The sequence below is a fragment of the Solanum verrucosum genome, unplaced genomic scaffold, assembly GCF_900185275.1.
Source record: "Solanum verrucosum unplaced genomic scaffold, falcon-dt-bn FXZP01000253.1, whole genome shotgun sequence".
NCBI lineage: Eukaryota > Viridiplantae > Streptophyta > Magnoliopsida > Solanales > Solanaceae > Solanum > Solanum verrucosum.
In genome coordinates this window covers 1809812-1835194 of record NW_026019984.1, presented here as the reverse complement: position 1 = coordinate 1835194, position 25383 = coordinate 1809812, and the positions used below count along the sequence as shown (strand labels likewise).

At 37.6% G+C, this 25383-nt stretch overlaps 2 protein-coding genes across 2 annotated transcripts; one reads left to right on the top strand and one right to left on the bottom strand.

The window, feature by feature from the left end:
• Positions 1 to 229: 229 nt before the first annotated feature.
• LOC125818287 (protein TPLATE) lies at positions 230 to 14258 on the bottom strand. Its single transcript, XM_049497830.1, has 7 exons — positions 12892 to 14258; positions 11208 to 11804; positions 10232 to 10593; positions 9431 to 9734; positions 3226 to 3348; positions 1410 to 1856; positions 230 to 966 (listed from the first exon to the last, which is right to left on the bottom strand). Exons 1-7 carry the CDS (start codon positions 14017 to 14019, stop codon positions 445 to 447), a joined length of 3483 nt encoding a protein of 1160 aa, XP_049353787.1. The 5' UTR covers positions 14020 to 14258; the 3' UTR covers positions 230 to 444.
• Positions 14259 to 15438: 1180 nt separating this feature from the next.
• Positions 15439 to 25124, top strand: LOC125818290 (mitochondrial fission protein ELM1). Its single transcript, XM_049497835.1, has 10 exons — positions 15439 to 15807; positions 16916 to 17145; positions 19608 to 19704; positions 22016 to 22165; positions 22278 to 22404; positions 23145 to 23257; positions 23347 to 23410; positions 23500 to 23593; positions 23694 to 23802; positions 24890 to 25124. The coding sequence occupies exons 1-10, from the start codon at positions 15616 to 15618 to the stop codon at positions 24989 to 24991; spliced, it is 1278 nt and encodes a 425-aa protein (XP_049353792.1). The 5' UTR covers positions 15439 to 15615; the 3' UTR covers positions 24992 to 25124.
• Positions 25125 to 25383: the final 259 nt, after the last annotated feature.

Genomic DNA, 25383 nt, shown 5'->3' with positions numbered 1-25383 from the left:
GAAATTAATTTAATGTACAATTTTTTGACATACATGTGATTTGTTTTCTGTCATGAAAATTTATATATATAAAAAAGAATGTTGATGTATGCTGTAAGTATTTGCCATAGTGAAATTTGTTAATCTAATATAAGTAAAAAAAAAAAAAATTGGCTATCAATCTGTAAATATTCCACAAGATCCTAATATCAACTATGGAGAGGAAATTAAATTATCAAAAAAAAAAAACTCGATAAAAGTTCATTTGAACGAACAAAAAATGTAGTAGTAATAGAATTAATTTACAGCCTCACAGTGCTTCAAAAAGGTACATAGAAATTACAAAACTGGGAGAAAAGAAATAAACTAGAATTACATAAAAACAAACTTGGAACTCATTTCAATCAACTAACTTCTAAATCAATTATCAAACCAAAATATGTCAAAAGAAAGTAAGCAAAAAAATTAATTTACTTTGGTGTTTCTATCTTTACAGAGCATATGCCATTCTTGAATAATAGCTGCTTGAAGTGCTCGATGCTCGGCTTCTTCTGCTGTCAACTTGAATAGAGTAGTTGGTCCCTTTGTTTTACCACCTTCAACGTTAAGTATGTCATCGTTCTTATTGTTCTCATCGTCTTCTTCTTCCTCCTCTTCTTCATCCTCGGATTTTGGAGACTTTGGGCGAGGTCTTGCAGCCTTTAGTAAGGCTATTCGTTCCATTGAAATCTTTAGATTTTCAGCAGCAGTCACCTTCACTTCATCTTCAGGCATGTATTCAACACCGCCATCAGTTAGGTCATCCAACCAACCCTGAAAATCTGAAGCAATCTCCTTGGTAATGGATTCGTCTGATGCTCGGATAACAAATTTGCACATCATTGTGGTTGTCTCGTCGCCAAGGTCCACATTTCTGCTCACTTCACTTGCACCAAAAACCATCATGCCTAAAAACCCTCCGTACCAGGTTTTAGCAGCAAAACAGAGCTGTTCAATACCAAACAGCAATGAGATAAAGAAAATATGGAATATATTGAATTCAAACGATTATAAATTGAGACAATAAGTTACCCCCACGCCCCCATCCCCACCCAAACTATTGTCATTTTGCGAGTTTTATATCTGAACTATTGGGTGTTCCTGTTATCCCCTGGCATATTGTTCCCTTTATATTAAAAAAATCAGTGGTTGAATATGGGCAAAATGTTTGGCATAACTTATTGAGAGGCGCGTGGGAGATGACTGGAAGAATGAGTTCACGGTAGTTTAGGGGGATCTGTGAACACTCAATAGTTTATGTATGGAACATGCAAAATGATGATAGAATGAGTTCACGGTAGTTTAGGGGGATCTGTGAACACTCAATAGTAAAACTCTTTCAAAAGAAAATCAGAAGACAAAAAGAACTCTTCAGAAAAGAAGTTACTGACCTCAAATCCAGCAACCGTACGGATAATGTGCGAGCAAACTCGGTGGAAAGGTTTGGAAGACAGTGATTTCAGGCCACTTAGAAACGGAGACTCCCCATATTGTTGAGCAGCAGTAGCCATGAATCCACTTCCTTCATATGTATAGGTGCCAGTACACTCAACTATAGCAGGTAAACTAGGCCATAGACGAAAATATTCAACTGGTGAAATTTTGTGTGGCAAAAGAAGCTCAGTCAGAGGAATTTTGTATGGCTGACATCTCAAAATGACAGGTTCCCCTAATTCAGGTCTCGGGCTTTTCTTTTGTCTCATAACTTGTGGATCCTCTTCAGAGTCTTCATAATTAGCAGGACCAGAACCATAGAAAGGATAGTAAAGTACTTGAACCCAAAGGTCACAACGCTCAAAATGGGAAACGCCCACAGTAACACTGGTGAGTACTGGTTCCTGGATTCATCCAAGTCCAGTCAATTATCAATCATGAATGAAGCAGAAGCTATCAATGTAAAGAGTACCACAAATGAACATTTGGGTCCAAGATTCAATGTATACGGATAATGAATGGAACATATAAAGGGTTATTCAAAATCGAGCAACTCTTTCGAGCCAAACGAGATTAGCATAAAAGGTTTCAGGTAAATCAGAAAAATCCCGTCCATATCCCCCCTACCCACCCCAACCTTTTGGCCCAGTCGAAGGTAGGGAACTTCCTTCAAAAGAGGCGATGTTGGTCCAAAAAACCTGGAACAACCAATACAAGTTTCTACACTATTTTGTATTTTCAACATGGGAAATGAAATTTTAAGACTTGAAACAAGTCATTGGGATCTTTAACCATTACATATTTTCTTCTTCCTTCTCACATGTCAAGCCAAACTAAAGAGGTGTAACCACACCAAACATGCAAGAGACAATCTAGGCTTCTAATTGTATTTGGATAGTATCTGAAAACACGAATTACGGTTTTTCTATGTTTGATAAGTGGTGAATATGGTAAAAAAAAAAAAAAAAAAGATTAGAAGCCTCAGACAACAACAAAAAGATTCATGAACCTTAACCTCTATCTTAGTGTGCCAATTCATCGATTAACAACTGTCACTATAGCATGCCATCTGTAGCAACCTAAAATAAAATAGTTAAATAGGCATGCTTCCTCTAAAACAGTTGAACTTTTAACATGAGAAAACTCACCCAATTCACATGATACTACAGCATGCAGAGATCTTAGGTTTGACTCTCCCCATCCCATCACCTAAAAGGATTTTATGTACTTGGTCTATGCAAAAAAGATTGTCCCACATGTCTCAGCATAGTGAAGACCGTTTGTGTCGGATTCTCAAAAGTCATCTCTCTAACTGTTTAAATTGCTAAATAATACTATGTTGCTTGGACTCTCCAAAAATGCAATCGCGCTTGTGTCGGATTCTCAAAAAAATGCAATACTTTTGATGAATCCAATACGCACCCAGTGACATTTTGGAAGAGTCTGACTGTCTGAGCAACATAGAAATAATATGTTACACACAATTCAATTACTGCTTCAATGATCCAAATCGCTAATGTTGTCAATGTCTGTTCCAGGAACAACTGTACTAATTTTATCAAGTTAGCATTTGATAGTAACCATAGTCATAATACATTTTAGGACAAAAGTCACAGGAGAAGATGCATCTAGAAGGTGGACAAAAAATAGTAATAACATGTTTAATGAGCAAAATAGTTTTGCCTTCTGTTAGCAGAAGAATCAATGAATTCACAAGGGAGGAAAATGGGCTTCAGAGATAAATAAGCATGACTGTCTCAAACAAGGTTTAACCTGTGAATTAAGATTCCGCAGCTGGCGTACTGCTTGAGGAGATCCATCCATGAAATACAATCCACCAGAAAGTCCGACTCGTAAATCCACCCGGTTAAGTTCTATCTCGGTCAAATTCAAAACCTGTAAACATTATGGTTGTTAGTACAATGAAAACCATGGTGTTCACGCAAAGGTGCAAATACACTGTATTTGTTGCTGGATGCTGCCTCCAAGATTTACGAAAACTACAAATAAAATAGTGATTCACCTGACCAATGGTTCCATACAACAATGCAACTCATATTTCATCAAAATATTTGTTAGCACATAACATTAAGGCTGCCCCCATGGCCCACTAACCAATTATGGGATATTTGATGGATCATCAAAGACCTCAAACATATCGATCAAATTAATAATAAGTGCAGCTAGCTTCACAGGTAAACCGCCATTCCCAATCATGTTATCTGTGGTTTGTTGTCCACCTCCCTTGCATTTCAGAGCAAGACACGCTAATGAACATGTTATCATGTTATTTGCTTGCATGTTTATTCAGTAGTTCACTCCTATTTGGTAATTACTCATGAAAAAACTATAATTGGGATATTATAAATGAGACACAGCAAGATCCAAGTCGATGGGTAGGGTTACATAGAATTGTCCAAAGATATCATATGAGACTTCTTTTATAAAGCACTAGCTAATTGCCTTAATAGGGAAAAGAAGTCTTTGCAAATTATTGCTATATATATATAATGTAGAGATGGAAATGGGGTGGGGTGGGGTGGATGCATAGCAGGGCTGGTTAAAGTTTAGGCAGGGCGTGGCGGGGATATATATATATATATAATGTAGAGATGGAATGGGGTGGGGTGGGGGTGGATGCATAGCAGGGCTGGTTAAAGTTTAGGCAGGGTGTGGCGGGGAGCTCTTATGCCAGGGGCAGGTTTCAATTTATGAATATTTAATACAGGTCAGGGGTGGGTTGCTGATCAAACTTTTCTTCCCATGGTTGCTGATCGAACTGCAGATCAAATGGATGTGGAAAAAATCCACCCATGCCCATGTTTGAGTTCAATGCCTATTCCGTTTATTCTTCTCTGTTTTTGTCTAAACATAGAACAGCTAGGAACTAAGGTAACACGTATCAATTGCATTCACAAAATTTGTGTTTCGTCAAACTGAAGCAAGAAAAGACATGTCATTAAAAGTTCTTCCTATCAAAACACGATAAATTCATTTTTAAAATAGTTTTACTAAAAAAAGTAGATATAAATTTATAAAATAATTGATGTTCCTTGTTGCACTTTGTACTGGTCTATACCAGTACATTTTGTACTTGTCTTAAGCACTGTAGCCAAACTCTTCTTTCCAGTTCGAATGTAAAAAAAAAAAAAATGTATCTCCACATCCCTAAAGCTCTGCAGCATAATTCAAATTGTTCGTTTAATATAAGCTGGATTTGCCTTTACCACCACATAATACATCCCACCTTCCCTGCCAGCCAAAGATCCAAACTCTTCTTCATCATCAGTAAGAATGTAACGAGAAACTGTCCCTCCATCCCGAAATAACTCAGCAAGATTTAACTTTTTTTTTGAAACTGGTAAGGTTGTATTCTTCAGCATTAAGGGCATGCTGGCCACCACCAAAAAGTGTCAATTACAAACTTCCTATCAAATCTACAATCTGATCTGTATCTACTATACACAACTGTTTACACCAAAAAAGTAGAGATACTATACAATTCCATTTGACCTTGTGTATGGAATTGGATCTATTGTCGAAACATCTACTGTTCCTTTCCTTCCAGATTGACCACCATATACATGATGGTATTAACCTCCACCATCTCTTCTGGCTCTTGGTGCCCCCTCTCCTTATCCAGCTCTTCAACACGTTTGATGTACGTTCTGGCATTGTCCAATTCAGATTTGAGATGCTAAGGAACAAATTCCAGATTTGAGCAGTGTAATTACAGTGCAAGAAGAGGTGGCTGTTAGTTTCACTTGTCAAATTGCATAAAAAACACCTAGGGACCAGCTGTCTACCCTTCTTCTGAAGTACTTCTTGTGTTAAACAAGCTCTCTTTATCACTAGCCAAGTGAAGCATTTCACTTTTGTAGGAATATCCCCCTTCCAAAAATAGTTCCAGAGGTGTGTTGGTCTCCCTGCCATCACCTGGAGACCTCTTCTGTAAGCACTGTTGACTGAGAAGAGGCCATCTTTGCTGTGCTTCCACAACATCCTGTCTGTGGCATTTGCATTGATGGTCACTCCGCCTAGCATCCCTAATATCTCAGCTACCCTTTCCACCTCCCAATCATTGAGAAGTCTTCTAAAAACTAGATCCCAGCCCTGTTCAGTCCAGCAATCGCCAACATTGGCATCAGGATTTCCACAAATTTGAAAGAGATCTGGAAAGAGGTCTCTAAGAGGGGATTGGTCTATCCAAACATCCTTCCAAAATTTTGTTTTAGTGCCACTTCCCACCTTGATATATAAATTTGTCTCCATTTGTGACCACAAGTTTCTAATTGATCTCCATGCACCCACACCATAAGGTTCTGTTGTGATCTCTGTACACCAAGGGTTTAACTCACCATATTTTGCTATGATCACCTCTTTCCAGAGGGAATTTCTCTCTTCAGTGTACCTCCACAACCACTTCTTCAATAGGCTCTCATTCTGTAGTTTCAAGTTCTTAATTCCCAGCCCCCCTCTGTCTTTGCTAAGTAGAGCAGTTTCCCAGTTTACTAAGCTATAGCCTTTTCCATCCTTGTTGCCTTGCCATAAGAATTTTCTCCTTAGCTTATCCAGATTTTCCACTACTTTTCCTGGGATTGGGAATAGAGACATCACATAAGTGGGCAGAGAATCAAGAACAGAGTTTATTAAGATCAATCGTCCTCCAAGTGAAAGATATTGAGCCTTCCATCCAGAGAGCTTCTTTTCAGTTTTCTCCAAAATACCATCCCATATTTCCAAGGCTTTGTGATTGTTACCCAATGGCATGCCTAGATAGGTGGTAGGCAGCTTCCCAACACTACACCCTAGTATGCATGCCATCTCTTTTATCTGAGGTACCTCATTCACAGGGAAGAGACTACTTTTTCCCCAGTTCACTTTCAATCCAGAGACTGCTTCAAAAAGTACCAATATCACTCTGATGTAGCTTATCTGTTCTTCTACAGGATCACAAAGGATGATGGTATCATCTGCGTAGAGCATATGACCAATTTCTCTTTCTTCCGCCCCTCTGCCTCCCACTTTGAAGCCTTTGATCCATCTATTTTGTGTAGCAATCCTCATCATAGCATTAAATCCCTCCATTGCTAGGATGAACAGGAAAGGGGAGAGAGGATCACCCTGTCTCAGCCCCCTTTCTGATTCAAAAAAACCCACAGGTTCTCCGTTCACAAGCACAGAGAATTTAACAGTTTTGATGCATGTCTCAATCCACTTCAGCCATTTGTCCCCAAAGCCCATCTGGCTAAGGATATTTAAGAGAAAAGACCAATTTACATGGTCAAAAGCCTTTTGGATATCCAGTTTGCACATTAAGCCTGGGCTTCCTTCCTTTATTTTGGAGTCAATGCATTCACTAACTATGAGTGCAGCATCCATGATTTGTCTCCCCTTCACAAAAGCCATCTGATGTTTGTTGATCAGTTTATCCAACACTTGCTTCAATCTTTCAGCCAACAGCCTAGCAATGAGTTTGTAGACACCCCCTACTAAGCTGATTGGTCTAAAATCCTTCAAATTGGAGGCTCCCGCTTTCTTTGGAATTAAAGCAATAAAAGTTGCATTAAAACTCTTTTCAAAAACTTGATTGGAGTGAAAAAACTGAATAGTTTTGATAATATCTTCCTTCAATAGGGTCCAAAAAGTTTGGAAAAACATCATTGGGAATCCGTCAGGGCCAGGTGCTTTCTCTTTTGCACACATGTTTAAGCTTCCCAAAATTTCCTCCTCCTCAAAGGGTCTTTGCAGCCACACCTGCTCTTCTTCAGAAATTCTTGAAACATCTAATATTCTTTGATCAGGTCTCCACCCTTCAGTCTCTTTGTAGAGGTATTTATAGAATTCCTGCGCTGCTTCTTTAATCCTGATTTGATCCTTGGTGATTTCACCCTCCACCTCCAGCTGTTCCATTGAGTTGAACCTTTTATGAGTGGTTGCAATCCTGTGAAAAAATTTAGTATTTTTGTCCCCTTGTTTTAGCCATTGGATTCTAGATCTCTGTTTCCAAGCTATCTCTTCCTGCTTTGCCACTTCTTCAAATTCCATACCCAAGTGAGTCTTCTGTATCATCTCGTCGTCAGTGAGTGGCCTTTGTTCCTGAATTGTTTCCCAGCTTGAGATTTGGCTCAGGATATCTTCCTTCCTTTGCTTCCAATTTCCCTTATTGGTTTTGCTCCATTCTTTAAGCTTTGCTTTCAGCATCTTTAATTTTTCAGCCAGAATATATCATGGTCTTCCATTCACATTGAAGGATTCCCACCACTCTCTAACTTTTTCTTTGAAACCTTCAACTTCTAGCCACCATGTTTCAAATTTAAAATATGATTTTCTCCACCCTTCATCACCACAAGACAACATGATTGGGTTATGGTCAGAAGCAATCTTTGGAAGACTGCATTGATTTATCTGAGTGAAATTTTCTCCCCATTCTGCACAATGGAGAAATCTGTCGATCCTGGAGGCACAATTATGATCCTCCCCCCTTCTCCAAGTGAAAGATCCTCCAAATAAAGGAGGATCTACCATCTCTAGTTCTTCAATGCAAGCTGAGAATTCTGTCATGGCACCATTTTGCCTGTTGCAGTTTGTTCTTTCTGTAGCAAACCTGGTGACATTGAAGTCACCACAAACAACCCATGGTCCATTAATGCTAGTTTTCATCTGTAGAAGTTCTTGCCAGAGCACTCTTCTGATCACTGTATCACAGTCCGCATAGACTGCAGTAATACACCAATTGAAGTCATCATGTATTCCAGAGAATTTCCCAGTTAAACATTGACTCCCAACCAAAAGTAATTCCCCCCTCCAAACTCTCTTGTCCCATAAAATCATGATTCCACCACTACTACCCTGGGCCTCTTTCATTAGTACCCCTGCCCATCTATTATTCCAGATGCTTTGTAGGATGTTGTCAATTTGTCCATTCAATTTAGTCTCAACCAAAACTATTATATCAGCCCCCCATTGCTGCAGTAGCTTTCTCACAAGCTCCCTCTTGTTCTCCCCGTTTAAACCCCTTACATTCCAAGAGAGGATTTTTACTCTCATTTTTGTTTCAGAGATAGAGTCCTCCCATTTGATCTCGGTTCACCATCTTTGAAGTTCACATCAAAAATTAAATTTCTAACTTCTTTTGGAATTGAGTTGATTGTATTGTTGCTCTTTTGACCCTCTCCTGTCATCTTTTCCTTCCCTGTTCGCTGGTCAAGTTTCATCAACAAGGCGTATGCTTCTTTTTGGCATCCTTTGAGGTCAATTCCAAAGTGCTGGCTCAAACTGATCATGTTAGCTTGGACCCATTCATTGGCCGTAGCTTCAACATCTCTTTCTTGATTGCTGCTATCAATTTGGATTGGTACCGGTTCTGAATCTGCATACATGACGACCATTGCATCAGAGAAATCTATCTCCTCCCCTGTTCTCTGTTGTTTGCTTTCAGCAGTCTTCTGTATAGCCAAATTATCTCCCTCTTTAAATTTTTGTTTGTGTTTCGTGCCATTCTTCTTTCCCCTCCCTCGCCTCGCTAAAGGGATCCCTCCCTTGTCAAACTCAATTTCTCTAGCTCCATCGAAATTCACAAAGTTTCGATTCTCTGGCAGATTCTTTTCCATAATCGCTTCAATAAAAGGCTCTGTAAAGTTGAGAATTTCAGGGCCTGATTTAAAGGCTGCAGAAGGGTTGGGCTTCAAAGGAATTTCATTGGGCTTTCCTTTAGTGAGCCCATTTGAGAGGCCATCAGTAATTAAATCATGGGCCCCACTTCTCAGCAAGATTTAACTTTGTTCATCAGAAGTATACTACATGCATTCTACAATCTACAACCAGGAAGCAAATCACAATTGTCCAACAGCCAAGACATGGTTCTAGGATGCCATAATGGCAAGAAACGTTTTGTAAATGATTTCAAAGATGCAGCACACAGAAGAAACAAATCAATGATAAGTCGATAACAACAAAGAGAAGTAGAGATCTTGACCTTTAAGTGCAGAGTAAATCTTCCATCACTTGGATCAGTCAAATGATATGCTTCAACATAACAAGGATCACTGCTGCCAGTCAAAGTATATGCACTAGGAGGAACCTTGAGTAAAGTAGAATCTACTCGTTTAGCCAGCAATAGAGCTAGCTCACTAGGATCAGGCCTCCAAAGCTCTAAAATAGCCTTGTGCACCAATCCTTCCAGTTTTCGGTCCTGAGCAGCAGATGCATCATAAAACTGAACTGTTAACTTGTGATGGCTAAATGGATAATCTCCTCTTGCTTCACCAACCCCAGCCCACCTGGAAAAGATAAAAGAAAACAGAAGTATCATCCAACAATTCTTTTGAGAATGATGTATCATTCAACAAATGTTTCACAGTTTTGCTAAGAAAGTTTATAACTTTTCAGATGAAGTATCCTACAACCATCTAAACCCCTCACATTTACTTAAACAGATTATGTTATTTTAAACACTAAACCTCCCTCCCCCCCCCCCCCTGGAGGAACCGAGGGGATACTGACTGCAGAAGTTTAAATGTTTAACTAGGAATAAACTACAATCTAATCCTTTCAGGTTAACTCCCACAATCTCATAGTCATAGGAGCTTATTTTTCCAAAACAGATGAGGATTCTGAATAGAGATCTAGAAGCCAAATGATTTTTGAGGAGTTTAAATTTATATGAAGAGTTTTCCCTTCATTTCACTCATTTTACAGGGTAATCAGATATGGGCAGCATCTGATCTACATTATATTACCATTATCAATTGAGAGAAAACAGTAACATCCAACTCACTTGCTTTCCGAGTGGTTGGTGACATATTTGATCCTCTGCAGTATTAACCGACACTGATGTTTGTTCACTGAGTCAGCTAATGCATTGGTCCTAAACTCTTCAAGTTCTTTTATTAGCAATTGCCCTGCCCTGGGATTACGTGATCCCAACCTCTGAGCACACAGAAGAACTGCTTGAACATCTTGAAGGCGATTTGTGTTGCTGGCAGACGAATCTATATTGAAGAGAACTTTGTGGATATTTGATATTATTATATTCAGGGGATCTTCTGGATCATCAGCCAGAAGTGGATCCAAACCTTCTAGATCAATATGCTCTGAGATAGCCCAAATAAGTCGAGTACATATTCTAGGAGTGTGTACCTGCAAGATGCAAGTTCCAGACAAATTTAAGAAACAATATCTCACCTGGTTAGTGAAGTAGTACAAAAGGTTGGAACATGACAAACAGTGAGCCTGAGGCAGAACAGAAGTTACTAATAAAACACAAATGTAGAAGAAAAGCATCCAAAATAACTTCAGATTATATATAGCTTTATCTCCTCCTCTTCCCTTCATTTCAGTATTATGGAGGAGGAAGGGGGACATAGTCACAGAAGGTGTAGAGTTCCTTAAGTGGATGACATGCTGATGAACAAACTCTGTGCAGCTCAATTTCATCTTAGCATAGGAAAAAACTAAGAAAAGTTAAGCTAGAATAATCCAAAAGCATTCAGTACCAGAGATGAAAACTTCATGTTGGTTTAGGACGGCTGATATAATGAGGTAGGCTCAGCTAAACAAGAACTTCTGTAAAGACTTATTCAGCATGTGTAAACACAACATAATACTTGGGCATCTTGAGCAACTTTGGTTTTGTTGGCAATATACAAAAGGCAATTAAAGTTTAAAACATACAATTCCATGGGCTAGAACAATCTCGAAGGACAAATTGCATCTTACATATGTCATTAAGTAACTATAAAAGCTCAACAAACCTCACGTAGATCTTTGACAAGATCCCTTTGCAAATTCTGCAACCGTGTTTCATTCAGAATCTGGTCCTGAGAAGCTCCATCCTTGACTCTTTTCACACCTCCCCTTGTATCATAAATGTGACAAAGCCTGACAAGCAACTTCAAATAGCAGTCAATAGCATATGTTCGACCTTCACAATCCCATTTGACACATGGTCTACAAACTTCCACCACTTCCAAAGCTGGTTCTGTCCAATTTAATGCACCATAACCAGTTCCATAGGCTAAAGCTCCAATAACTCTGCTTTCCATACCTGAATTTTTTTGTTCAGGAAGTGGCAGTGATAACTGAAAGCAGCTCTCCACCAGCATTGCAACTAGTTCTTCTCTAAACAAGGTTTTACTTGTTACACTATGGAGGTCCTCTTTTATTCTTGCATTCTCAAAAAGTGAAGCAATATCGGTCCCTGGAACAGGTTTTTGCCCTCTTCTAACACTCTCTTTTGCAAAAAGATCAACACAGAGAGCGGTTCGACAGATGCATGCTAAAGCATGCATGCGATCTGACTCGGCTCTCAGATTTCTCACCATAAGAAGCAGCTTATTAAATAAAGAAACCTGCAGAAAGCAAATGTATTAGATAAGTGTTTTCTAGACAATGATTGAACAAATAATTGACAAGGCCATCATCATGAAAGTAAATCAATTCTCCTTCATGATCAGATCAGAATAATTCTTAACACAATGCACAATTGAATCACCAAAAGATCTGACTGTGATATACCAAGATTGCAGAGGTGATGGAAAATGGAAACTGAACAATGTTTCTGCAAACATGCCCAACCAGCTAGAACACCAAGAGGTGATATTAGAGTCATATCATTTTTCTCTTTTTAATTCTTTTTAAACCAACCAGTAACTAACAAGCAAAAATGAAGACTGATCTCCAAGTAGTTTGCACTGAGTTCAGAAAAAGCAAAAGAATAAGGTAAAGTATACTAAACTAATGCCCGATGAAAAGAAGGATGAAGGAAATGAAGAGGAGATCTTTACCAACAGGATTGAAATGAAACCATTTGTGTTCAATCAATTCAAATTGAAAAGTAAAATTCTCGAGAAGGAAACTTCAAAAACAAGAGCATAATATATTCTGAACAGTAATATACACCTGCTAGATTGCTGAACACCATGCAGCAAACATTAGCACAATGCAGAAATGAGGCAGGGGAAGTGGTTATAGTAGCATGCATCAGGAAATCCAGTTATACCAGTCAATGATTTTTTTATTTTTTTTTGAGAAGTCAACATATCCAGTATATTTATAAGTATCATCATGACAAAATTTGTGATGGAAGCCAAACATGACAGTTACATCAAGAGAAAACAAAATAACAAAAATACAATCTTTGTTCTTCTTATAAGGAGCTTAAAACATCTAAGAATGATTCCTGATCATCTACGTATTCTGATTAATGTTATACTTTTTTTCTTTTAGATCGATAATTAATGTAATACTTGAATGGGTCATGATTTCAGTAACTGCTACTGAACAGTGAAATGATGTACTAAGAATCTACTATCATTTCAGATATAATCATCATAGAGGATCATAGAAATTACAAGGTTGCTGTTGTTAATAAGCCAAATCAGTAATTTTCATTTGTCCTCAGAAGAAGACAAACAAGAAGGCAACGGATTCACCAACCTGCATACTGAGATCAAGAAGATGCAAATTGGTGACAACAGCTCTAACGATACTCTCCCTTGCAGAAGAAAACTCTTGTCTATCCCAAAGAGTGAGAATTGCAATGATGGATGTGGATGCCCACTCGGGTTTCCCTCCAGGAACATCAGCCAAGTATAACATGTTAATCCCCACCTCGAATATCAATGATGGATCCAATGATGATGCTAGAAAAGGTGCCAAATGTGAAACAACATCAGACACACCCACAAACTTCTCCACATTCACAGTGTCTAATGAACTTGCATTCCCACTCTTGGAAGACCTCGATAACTTCTTGATTACCTCTAACGAACCCGAAGCTACTGCCTTCACAGCATACACAAGCGGACAAACTGTAGCTCGAAAATTCTCTATGGGGAGAACCAATGACCGCGCCATTAAAGCATTCCTTCTTCTCCAAACAAAATCCACCATAGAAGAAACCCAATTAGACCTAATAGCAACAGAATTTTCACTATCCACTAGCTTATCACCAGCCAAACGACTCATCCTTTTCGATTCAAACTCCTGAAACAATCTCCCTACAGACTCAAACGCCACTTTCGCAACAGCATCAGATTTATCAAGCATGTTCTGCCCTATCCTATTCCACCAATTAGAAACCCTATCCAACAAATTCATATTATTCTCACACAATGTCACCAGATCATCACGTGCAAGGATACAACCAAGAGTTTCAGTAATAGCAAAACGGAGATTATCACTCGAAGAATCAAAACAGCTAGAGATCTGCTTGTTACAGTCAGAAATAAGCTTACCGAGACGGTAAGAAGGAATAGCAGCCAGTATGGACACAGCAGCAGCAGTAACGTCCGGGTCAGGAAAGTCGAGATCATTGCGAATTCCGGTACAAACAGTTTCCCAAAGGTCAGCAGTAAGACGAGTGGATCTAATTAAGTCAAATGCGAGCTTTTTTGAAATGGCGGAAGCTGGTGATGCGACGATCTCTTCAACAGCGGATTTGGCGAGGACGGAGATGTCTCTTCCGGCTGCGGATTGTTGGAGAGCTTGTAAAAGAGCTCCTGATTGACGGAGTGCGTCATTTGATCGGAGATCGGCTTGGATCTGAGCGAAAAGTATATCCATTTGTAGCCGTGGAAGTGAGCGAAACAGTAGAGATTTGTATGTTTTGCTCTGAAGCAAAATCACACCAGTAGTAGTAGGATGCTGCTTCGGAGCTCTAATGGAGGAAAGGTTACTCAACTGTGAGTTGCCATAGGTAGCTTTTTCTGATCACGGAGGGAAGTTTCCGGCGGGCCGGTGGATCGTTTTAACGGGGAGCTTTATCTAAGGATTATATTTTGCAAATATAGTCCTTATTTGACGCTCAAAAGTGTATTTTTACCATAAAATGTTCAATTCATCATCTTTATTAAAGTGTTTTAGCTAATTAACACATACTAATACTAATTTAGTATTTATTCACATCTAAGTTATTTTTAATTTAGTGTGTTATTATGAGTAAAGATTTGTGTTTGGTTAATCGATTTTAAAAAATATGTTTTGATAATTTTAAAGTCATAATTTGTGCTTGATCCAAATTCCAAAAAAAAATACTTATACTCTATAAAGAAAAAGCTATTTTACTTGGTCAAACAAATTAATAGTATTTTGACATTAAATATAACTTTGACTTGAGAAATCGAGCTAATTATGGAGAAATATTTATGTTTAAAAACATAATTATGTTTTGTGCAAGGTAGCCTATTGTTCAAAAAATTATTGGAGTAATGCGGAAATTGGTGGTTAGATCGATTTTGTTATATGGGGCAAAGTATTATTCAGTCAAGAACTTACATGTTCATAAGATGCATATCGCGAAAATAATGATGTATGGACAAAATGAGGGAATCGAGATTAAAGTGGTTTGGATATGTAAAAAGGAAATGCACATAGGTTCTCGTTAGGAGGTGCGATGGGTTGGTTAGTAGGTACGATGAATATAGATAGACCTTATGAGTATTGGGGAGAGGTGATTAGATATGACATGACTCAATTTCAGGTTATCGAGGACATGACCTTAGACAAGAGGGTGTGAATGACGTGTATTAGTGTAGAAGGTTACTATATAGTGGAGTGTTATCTTGCTTTCCGAGAGTTTAAGCTTGTTCTTTTGAGATTTGCATTGCTCCCTAGTTAATTGTTATGTTTTCCCCACCATTTTCTTCTTCGTTGCGTTTGGATTTGTTACACTTAAGCCGATAACCTTTAAAACAATATCCACGAGGTAATGAGAACATCTACATACACTTCATCCTCTTCAAACCCAATTATGATATTTCAATGGATATGTTTTTATTATTGTTGTTATATTGAAGTTGTGATCGAACTAGCAAGTTTAAACTAAGTAATAGAAAAAAAGTGTTACGTGAATTCATTTTATTTGTCATGTTCCTTTTTAAAATAATTGATTAACTTATTTTTATGTATATTTGATTTCAATTTAATATTGTTCTTTTTTTTTCTCCAAAAATAAAAAATAAAATAAAATAAGTAATCGAAAAACCTTGTTGTCCTCCCCACGAAATCATCAAATAGAAAGAACAAGAAAAATCAACTTTTTCTTTTTTGGCCTTTGCGGTTATCTAAAGCCATCATCAGTCATCAACAGATTATTTGAAGTGAAATCGATCTTCTACATTTCTAGGGTTTGATAACTTTTTTTTTTCAATTTCGGTATAAATGAAGCCGATACGGTTACCGGAACCTCCAGCAAGTCCACGAGGAATGGGCGGTGTGCCGGATATATTTGAAGGTGTAGTTCATGGTGCGATTAGGCGAGCTGTTGTCATTGGTAATGGTTTTCCTGCTTCGGAGAATCAAAGTATTGGTTTGATTCAAGCACTCGGCCTCTCCGATAAGCACACTCTATATGTGAGCTCTTTTTTTCCCCAGTATTTGTATTAGAAAATTATTAGTTGCTCCTCTCTGAGTTTAGGAAGAAAATTATTAGAAATCATGTTCAGTAATCTAATTACGGTTTAATTAGTATTGAAATTAGTTGGCAAAAAGTACTCATGGTTATTCTAGATGTTGAATCAATTTGTTTACAAAGAGGACAGATAAAATTTCAGGAAACTCAAACTTAATAGGATGATGTTTGTCATATAGATATTGATCTGCGTGGTGTATCTGAGTGATTTCCTGTCTTACATGAACCTAGTGAAATTGAATTAGGAGAATAAGATTTGGAGTTGCTGGAGTATTGTGGTGTATGCGTGCTGATTTCTGGAAATTGATTTAAATATGTCTGTATTGTGCCGCTAGGTGTTGAAAATGATAGTGGAACCAAAACTTATGAAAATTTTGGGTAGTGCCAAATGTATAGACTTAGGAGTCTTAAGAAATGTTTTTGGTAGCTTTTGGTTGCAAAGAGTATATTTTGTAAGGGATCTTTATGAATTTATAGGGTAATAAAGTCAAACATGGCAAGATAGTGGGCATGAAATTGAAATATTGTGTCTTAAGACTTTGGGGTAGTGGGATTGTACTGACAGTGGTTAATAGATTCTTAAATGGTAAAGGGTTGAAAACTGTTTACTGCTTATCCAATAGATTTTGATTGCACAACATTGGGTCTTAGGGTCTTATTACCTTTTGCTTTCTTGCTTCAAATCGAGCAAACAAAACTTGGATGATAGACCTCTTCACTTTTTAACTCCATTTTTCCCTAACCCTGATTTATGTCTTGGTTCCCTGTCTATTTTGTTGATCCTCTCACAATGTATTGAAGCTTATACACTTGTTCAAAAATTTGCGTGAGTAGAGTGAATGAAACAATTGAAGGTTCTACTAATCTGGTTGATATTAGAAATTTCTTGTCTTCCTTGATTTGAACGATGTTGTTTTAAATTATTAAGTGATACAGAGAGGTAAGTAGGGGCTGATAACTCGAAAGTCCTGTATTTATTTTGGGAAAAAGTAATTGTTGATAAATCTTGTTTTTTTTTTAAATCGCTATTGATGCTTTCTATACATGCAGCGGGTTACTAGACCAAGAGGAGGAGTTAATGAGTGGCTACACTGGCTTCCTGTATCATTACACAAAAAGTTGTATTACATCATAAGCCAGATATGTGGGATTCTATTCAGAAGAAGGGCTAGACAACTAGGAACTTTGCCTATGGAAAATGGTGGCAATGTAGGCTTGTCATCTATTTTGGAAGCTGACGTGAAGAGTATAGTTAGAATGGCTCGCGAGACATTTGAGAAGTAAGTTTCCACCCAGTTCCCGTTTTCATCTTCATTTATGTGATTCGTTTGGTTGCTGTTGCATTTTATGATATTTGTTTGATCATGGTAGTAATTGTTGAAGTATGTGGTCATTTCATCTGTAAACTTAAGCTGTTAGAGAATGCACACTTTTCTTACTTAATTATGTCTTCGACACTCCCCCTTATGTGTGCTTAGATTTTTTCATGGACCGAACGCGTGAAAATTCTTTTTGATAATGAGTGGCTGAGAGACTTAAACTTATAACCTTTGTCTGCTTTGATACTATGCGAAAATATAAAATCTTGTCATAGACTTAATTAAACAAGGTATAAGGGGTGCTTGTTCTAATGGAGTCTTCGATTATGTTTAATAGGGTAGGTAATTGTTAATCACTATGCTGATAAGGTAAATAAACATTTTTTAATTAACTATGAAATATTTTAACATATCTTATATAATATTAGATATGATTTTTCTTGTTCAAGTACAATGAATCTAGACATGGATGAATTTAGACCCATATTCACTTGACATTCTAACATACTCCCTGAATTTCAAAGTGGACCAACCTACTTCAGAGTGCTTAATTCACCAAAAATAGAAAGTTGACGTTCGCGGGAATAGTGCAGACTGCAGATCACCACAAAGAAAAGTGGTGTCGGAATTCTTTTCATCAAGAAGTTGTTGGTAACTCTATTTTCAACCACCAAGAAGAGATAGTGTTGTAGATCCCATAAATATTATCATTTTTACGTAATTAGCATAACAACAAGAAATATAGGGTTTAAAGGAGTAACGGGTGTGCTGTGCAAACCAGATCTTGAAAAGGCATACGATCATGCGAATTGGAAATCCCAACATTCCATTATGCTTCAAATGGAATTTTGGGGGAAGTGGAGAAAATGGATCTATTTTTGTATTTCTTCAGTGAGATTTTCTGTGTTGGTTAATGGTAACCAGTGCAGTTTTTTTTGGATTTTCGAGGGGTTTGAGACAAGGGGATCCTTTATCTTCGTTGTTGTTTATTCTAGTCGTGGAAGCTTTGAGCAGGATGATGGATAAAGTTGTCTTTGGTGTGTGTGCGTGGGGGGAGGGGAGGTTATTGTTGATAAATATGGGATTACGGAAGGGGGTTGGAAAAGTAGAGATATAGAGCCTTTTGGTCTCAAGTTCGAAACCCCTTGCCAGCGAAAGCAAGGGGTTTGCCTTCTGGGTCGAGCTCGTCGCACCAAGCTTACCTAGTGCGGGTTACCTCTCCTATGTGGTTTGCGAGCTATTGCATAGGAGCGGGGGTTTTACCCTGTGCGCACCCAAAGGGTAGCGGTTGCGGGTTTCCCTTGTCATAAAAAAAAAAAGAAGAGCCTTTTGGTTATGGGGTGTGGATGAATGTCTTGAAGGGATGGGATTATTTCGAGGAGAATATCTCATTCAAGTTGGTAGTGGGGAGGAGAGTATACTTTTGGGGACATAACTGGTATGAGAATGTATTAATGAATGATGAATTCCAGAATTTGTACATAATATCTTGCCAAAGAGACCTGAGAAATCAACAAACTAGGTGGACACAAGGTGGAAAGACCTTTTGGTACTTGAGATTTAGAAGGGGTTTCCAAGATTGGGAAGTGGGTGAGTTTCAAAGATTGATAGACTTACTTCATAGGTATATTAGTCTGGTGGATAATCTTGATGTTTTGGTGGTGGGGCTTGGGAAACAATGGACTGTTTGGGTGAAGTCTTTTTATGAAAAACTTTTGGTTAGGGAGAAGATTGATTTCCCATGTAATGCAATATGGTCTCCAAGTGTGCCAAGGAAGATGTGCTTTTTCACTTGGCCAACCTCTAGAGGGCTGATTTTGACAGGAAAAAATCTTGGAAAATGGAGGTTGTCTGCGCCAGTTGGTGTTACAAGTGCAAGGAGGCAGGCTAGGACATGGACAATCTTCTTTTACATTGCAGGATTATCATGAGACTATGGCTAAGATGTGAGTAGCATGCACTGAAGATAAAATGAGATAATATCATTTGAAATTATTTGGTCATGTCCTGCATCGACATCGACCTTCAGATGCACCGATCAATAGGTGTGGAACTATGGTGAGGAAAGGTTTAAAAATGATACGAGGTAGACCTAAAATTACATAGAAGGAAATTATCTTTGTAGACCTACAATTTCTTGAAATCAATTCAGCTTAGCTAAATATAGGGCACAATAGAAGAAAAAGATTCAAATAGGAATCTAGCATATCTGAAATAGCCACATGATTATCTCTATATTCAGATTTACACCAAAAACTAAAGAGAAGAACACAGACCATCTCAATTTTCTGTATTGAGCTGCTCCTATCTTAATACACCTTTCTCATAAATGACCTTCAATTTTGTAATGGTAGAACTAATCTTTGTTCTCTTGATAAAAAACTCAGCGAAGCAATGGTGAGCTAATGATTGTTCATTCTCAGGGATGGTCCATTGCTGGTGATTGCATCTGGAAGAGATACGATCTCAATTACTAGCTCCATTAAAAGATTGGCATCTGATAATGTTTTTGTTGTCCAGGTATGAAATCTGATTTTTCTGTGGGGAACATGTTTTTTTCTGCAGATTGTTATAGTTGAAAGTCCATTTAACCACTTCCTCTCTTCTTTTTAATCTTTTCACCTCTTCCTGTTTATTTATTTTATAAAACGACTTTCCTGCATCAGTGGTGAAATAACTGGATAGTTTTTAGTCGTTGTGGAGATTAAAAAGTAGAGAGAAACTGGTGAAATGGACTTTCAACTGCAATAATCCCAAATCTCTGTTATAGAGGTGACAAACATTTGTTGGAAGAAGCTATCTGTTGTAACAAACTAATAGCCTCGAGGATAGGAACCCCTTGGATCCACAGGGGCTGAGGAAATATTAGTATTCTTCAAATTGGGTTGGTTAAATCATGCGTACAGAAAGGCGAAAGCTTCCTAATTACAAGCCTAACTATGAATAACTTAAATTTTCATCAAATTGGTTCTAAATTATCTTGAAGATCTGCAGTATAACTCTGAACGCTTAAAAGACAAGGTTCCAAGAAGCATGTTTCATAACACAATTGAAACCAATTATCTATATCTTTTGTAATTGCCAATTTATTTCTTCACGTGGTAGATTTTAATGTCTTCTGACATTCCTTTTTTCTTTCTAATACAAAAGAAGTTGTGCATTGTGACCCTTCTTCTCTATGGTTGTTTAACTCTCGCTGTTGGACGGCTTTGTTTATCTATGAACTTTCATCTACCCTTTGGGTGCACACAGGGTAAAATCCCCGCTCCTATGCAATAGCTCGCAAACCACATAGGAGAGGTAACCTGCTAGGCAAGCCTGGGCGACGAGCTCGACAACAGTTTCCATTTCTTTAGATATACTTGTATGTCTGGTTATCAAAAAAACTTATATAAGAAAGATGCGATTTACTCTTGCAGTTCATTTTATTTGATAAGTTAGTTTAGTGTTGTAATTTTTTACTGGTTGCCTATTAGAGACTAAATTCTTGAGAAGCCAAAGGCATATTGAATTTTTTTGTATAGCTTCCTTTTTTCTTGTTCAGACAGATACTTGAGGATGTTTGCCTGCTTGAAAAGCTGTCTTTCCCACTTCAAGCTATCTGTATTTGGATGCACAAGTCTACATGTCAATGAACAATGTATCTGTTTTCTTTTGGCCCACTCTGTCAATCAGCTGTTATCATGAATTAGTACAATAGATGTTCTCCTGATAAAGATTACTGCTAGTTGATATGAGCTACAGTGGAACCAAAATGGTGAAGAAGAAATTAGGCTGCAAGTCCAGTGAATTCCTTGTAGTGAATGTGCAAACCTGTTGTGTTTCTAAAAGCAACAAGGTCTATGAGGCTTGAAGCAAAAAGCAAGAAGTGAAGCACAGAAGTCAATAACATTAAAAAATATCAAATATATATGAATTTAGTACTTTAATGATCAATTACAACTATGCACCTAAGGGTATAACCTAGTGGTCGATGAAGTGGGTTGAGAATTTTGAGAACTCAAGTTCAAATTCGTCCGGAGTCAAAAAGACTAGGTGATTTCTTCGATCTGTCCAAACCTTTGACAGAGTTACCGGATACTTGTGCTAGTGAGAGGTAGCAGGTACCTTTTGAAATTAGTTGAGGTACGAGCAAACGGCCCAAACACCACGATATGAAAATGTTGATATTAATCCAACTCCTCAATTGAGATTCAAAGAATTGAATGCTTCTTGTTGGATCACTAGTTGAATTACACACTTCTATGAAACGCATGACTTCACCCATGAAGCGATAATCCCCTGCTTCGCATGGTGATGGCTTTCAGTAACACACATAAGTCACATTATTTGGCAATTGTTACTGTTCCTTGTTTTCTGAGTGCTATGTAATGCTTTCCGTATTTATTTGTCATGTCCTCTTTACTTCTGTATCTTTCTTTTCATACTACTTTGATGTGCGTTACTTGAGCAAAGGATCTTTCGGAAACACTCTCTCTACCTCCACGAGGTAGGGATAAGGTCAGGGTACATTCTACCTTTCCCAGACTCCACCTATGGAATTACACTGGGTATGATGTTGTTATTGTTGTACACAAGTTGCTCTGACTAGAGACTTCCTAAACTTTTGTGATCAAATTTTTTTCTCGAACGGCTGGTTGACTCATGAAGGATTTTCGGGACTGTTAAATGTAGCTGCTGATTTTCCTGTTTAGTTCAGCAAAGAAAGCTGTTATTACATATTTGGATTGTATGCCGTCTATTTTTTTATTTTTTTTTGTAAATTCTTGAATATTTTTGGGTCTGGAGAAGAAAATCTCATTGATTTGTCTCTACTGTTTTTTAACTTCAGATTCAGCATCCAAGGTCCCGTTTGGACAGGTTCGACTTGGTAATCACCCCCAAGCATGACTATTACTCTTTAACTCCTCAAGGAAAGGAACAAGTTCCTCGTTTTCTGCACAAGTGGATAACACCCCATGAACCACCTGATAAACATGTTGTAGGTATCCTCAACATTTATATTTAGTTTTAGCATGTAATATGTAATATATTTATGTGTTGAGAGCTTTTGTACCTAAATTGCTGAGCTATGACTTTTGTCTTCTGGAAAGGTACTTACGGTAGGAGCTCTACATCAAGTTGATTTTGCTGCGCTTAGAGCTGCAGCCGCCACCTGGCATGAAGAGTTTGCACCTTTGCCGAAGCCCTTATTGGTGGTCAACATTGGAGGCCCTACAAGTACGATATTTCTTCAATCCAAATGACAATATCCTTTGATTGCAAAATCGAACTTCATAACTTCATTTTGTTAAAGAAATGAAAGTATGAAAAGACGAGGCTAATATAACATGAGATATGAATTGGAATAAGCTTTGTATGAAAAGACAAGGCTGAAATAACATGAGATATGAATTGGAATAAATTTCTTATTCCATGTCAAGCAGACCGGTCTGTTTGTGTAGATTTATTGCTTTTAAATTCTTGCTGCTGAATATTTTCTTGAGTGAACTGTGTGATCTTTATCCATGCCATATTGCTTGGTTCCAATTTTTTGTGTTTTTATGTTGTTGCTGCTCAACATCTTCTTGAGTGGACTGTACTTTATCTTCCTAACTGGGTTTCATATTGCTTGGTTCACAGTTTAAGGATATTGTAACCCAATTTATTCTGTTCTAATCAGTCATAAATGGGTATCATTTCTTTTCAACAGCTCGTATCTATATAGTTTAATCATCTTCGTTGCATGCTTTACATGTTATTTTGGAGACTTCCAAAAAGGTAGTATATTTGAATCTTGCTTTTCTATCTTCAGTTATTAAGTGGTCTCGGAAAACTTAGACATGTATGGGAATTCATGAAATTTTATCAAGACTGTAGAGTATGACTATTTTGTTCTTTATCTATCCCTTTGCTGTAGCTTCTCCTTTGCCGCTAGGTTCATGTGTATACATCTTATATCGTTCCTGGATTATGATTAGGATACTGCAGATATGGGGCAGACCTTGTAAAGCAATTAACAGCCTCCCTTCACAATGTTCTTGGGAGCTGTGGGAGCGTAAGAATCTCATTCTCCAGAAGGACACCAGAAAAGGTATTTTTTACAGATTGTGTTTTAAATTATTACCAATTGGTGATATCTTTAATGTGTTTGATACTCTGCGCAATGTTCATTTCTTGTAGCATTCCAAAATCGTGGTCAAAGAGCTTGGTTTGGATCCAAAAGTACACATTTGGAATGGTGAAGGTGACTCAGACACTATAATCCGTATTGGTTTTTGTAGTTATAGTTTTATTTGGATGGTCATCTAATGGATATTTTTCTTAAATCTTCAGAGCCAAATCCACACATGGGGCATCTGGCTTGGGCTGATGTTTTTGTTATCACAGCAGATTCAGTTAGCATGTTGAGTGAGGCTTGCAGTACTGGGTATGTTTAACTATTATTAGCTCAGTGGTTGTTGATGATCTAGTATTTTTGAACATGTTTTTCCTTAAAATTTTATTGTGATTCATACCTTCCTTCCCAGGAAGCCTGTGTATGTAGTTGGAGCAGAACGCTGTACATGGAAGTTCACAGATTTCCACAAGACACTTAGAGAGAGAGGACTGACTAGGCCATTCACTGGACTTGAGGATGTAAGGATCCCTTCTCCTTTCTCCTTCTTTATGGATAAATAAAATAGGGTAACTTGTAACTTGAAAAATACATTGGGCGCCTCTTTACAAACTAAACTGATGATTCTTGTTCAGAGTAGTTGATAATTGTGATGACATTCTGCCTTGAGAAAAAGGAAAATTGTTCTTCAATACAAGTATGCCTAGACAATGCTAGGTGCTTGTGCGTCCAAACTTGTCTTTCTTGTCACTATGAGTGTTTGGGCTTGATGGGATGGTGGTTAATTTAGAGCATGGTTGGCGTGTTTATTTTAGTGTGTTTACGTGGTATTGTTTTCATGAGTTAAAAATAGTGAGGAGTCACCTAAGAAGTGTGTTTCTAGAATGAGCTTTACAGGAAGACATCTGGATTGCTCATGCTGAAAATGTTCTGAGAGTTACTTAGATGATTTGCTTGTGGAAGCAGCATACATGATTTATGGGCAATTACTTAGATTTACATTTTGTGCTACAACCCTATCTGATAGAAAAGAATCCTAAAGCTTGAACCAATCTTACCTGGGATCGCAAATCCCAAGTTTGTCAGCGGATCCAGCTGTAATAGTGCCTATAATTGATTTCTTCTATGCAATACTAGTCGATATGACTCCTTGATAAGTGCTGCATGGATGATCAAATTACGTCGATACGTCCACATATTATGAGTAGTGTTAAAGACACGTCTACACCTCTATTTTTCCTCGGGAAATCTTTAGAATTTCATTGCTTAGCTTTCAATCTGCCTCGTGAGAAATTGGAAAAAATGGTTCATTTCCCCATAAAGAAGTACATTTGCTTGTGTGAATATGTCTAAGATGCTTTATTACTTTCCCCATAAAGAAGGAATTTTTGAGGTTGCCTTGATTATGGAGTTGAGAGGAAGTTCTCACATCTGGAAGACTACTTGACAACAACAACTACGCCTCACTCCCAAATCCCATTTCAAGTTGGAGTCGGCTATTTGAATTTCCACGTCTTCATTTAAGCACTTGGAAATTCCTTTTCTGTTCTGTTAATACGCAAAACATATTTCCATCTTTTTTCTTAAATCTCCCCTTTGAAAATGCAGATGTCGGAAAGCTGGAGTTACCCTCCTCTTAATGATACCGCAGTAGCAGCTAGCCGTGTGAATGAAGCTCTTGCTGAGAGAGGATGGAAGATTAAAGCATAGAAAATCCTTTTTGGTCTAATATTGTTGTTGTTACAAATTTTACTTCTCTTTTTTCATTTATGATGTGTTCAGAGTTCTGAGTCCATGTATTATGATTGATTTAATTTTACAGGAGGAAAAAAAAGAAGAAATAATTGTCCAGATAAAATCAGAGTTGAACAATGAGGCTCCTATTCTATTTACCCATTGAGGGTTTTTGCCACTTATATTGACAAAAATATATGTCAATCTTCATATGTAAAGTAGAAGCATTTGGTTGCTCAACCAAAGATAAAAAAAATTAACAAGTTTAAATCTAATTATGCTTTGTTTGAATTTTTTTTAGACATTATATGTGTGTACCTATTGTTTGGTGCGAGATGTTCTTTTTTTTTTTTTTTTTTTGTTATTTA

Coding starts and splice junctions, on each gene's coding strand:
- LOC125818287 (XM_049497830.1), bottom strand. CDS start 14,019: ATGGATATACTTTTCGCTCAGATCCAAGCCGATCTCCGATCAAATGAC. Junction 10,594..11,207: donor TTGTCAAAGATCTACGTGAG/GTTTGTTGAGCT, acceptor TGCATCTTGCAG/GTACACACTCCTAGAATATG. Junction 1,857..3,225: donor TGCGGAATCTTAATTCACAG/GTTAAACCTTGT, acceptor GGATGAATCCAG/GAACCAGTACTCACCAGTGT.
- LOC125818290 (XM_049497835.1), top strand. CDS start 15,616: ATGAAGCCGATACGGTTACCGGAACCTCCAGCAAGTCCACGAGGAATG. Junction 15,808..16,915: donor CCGATAAGCACACTCTATAT/GTGAGCTCTTTT, acceptor CTATACATGCAG/CGGGTTACTAGACCAAGAGG. Junction 23,411..23,499: donor ACACATTTGGAATGGTGAAG/GTGACTCAGACA, acceptor TTAAATCTTCAG/AGCCAAATCCACACATGGGG.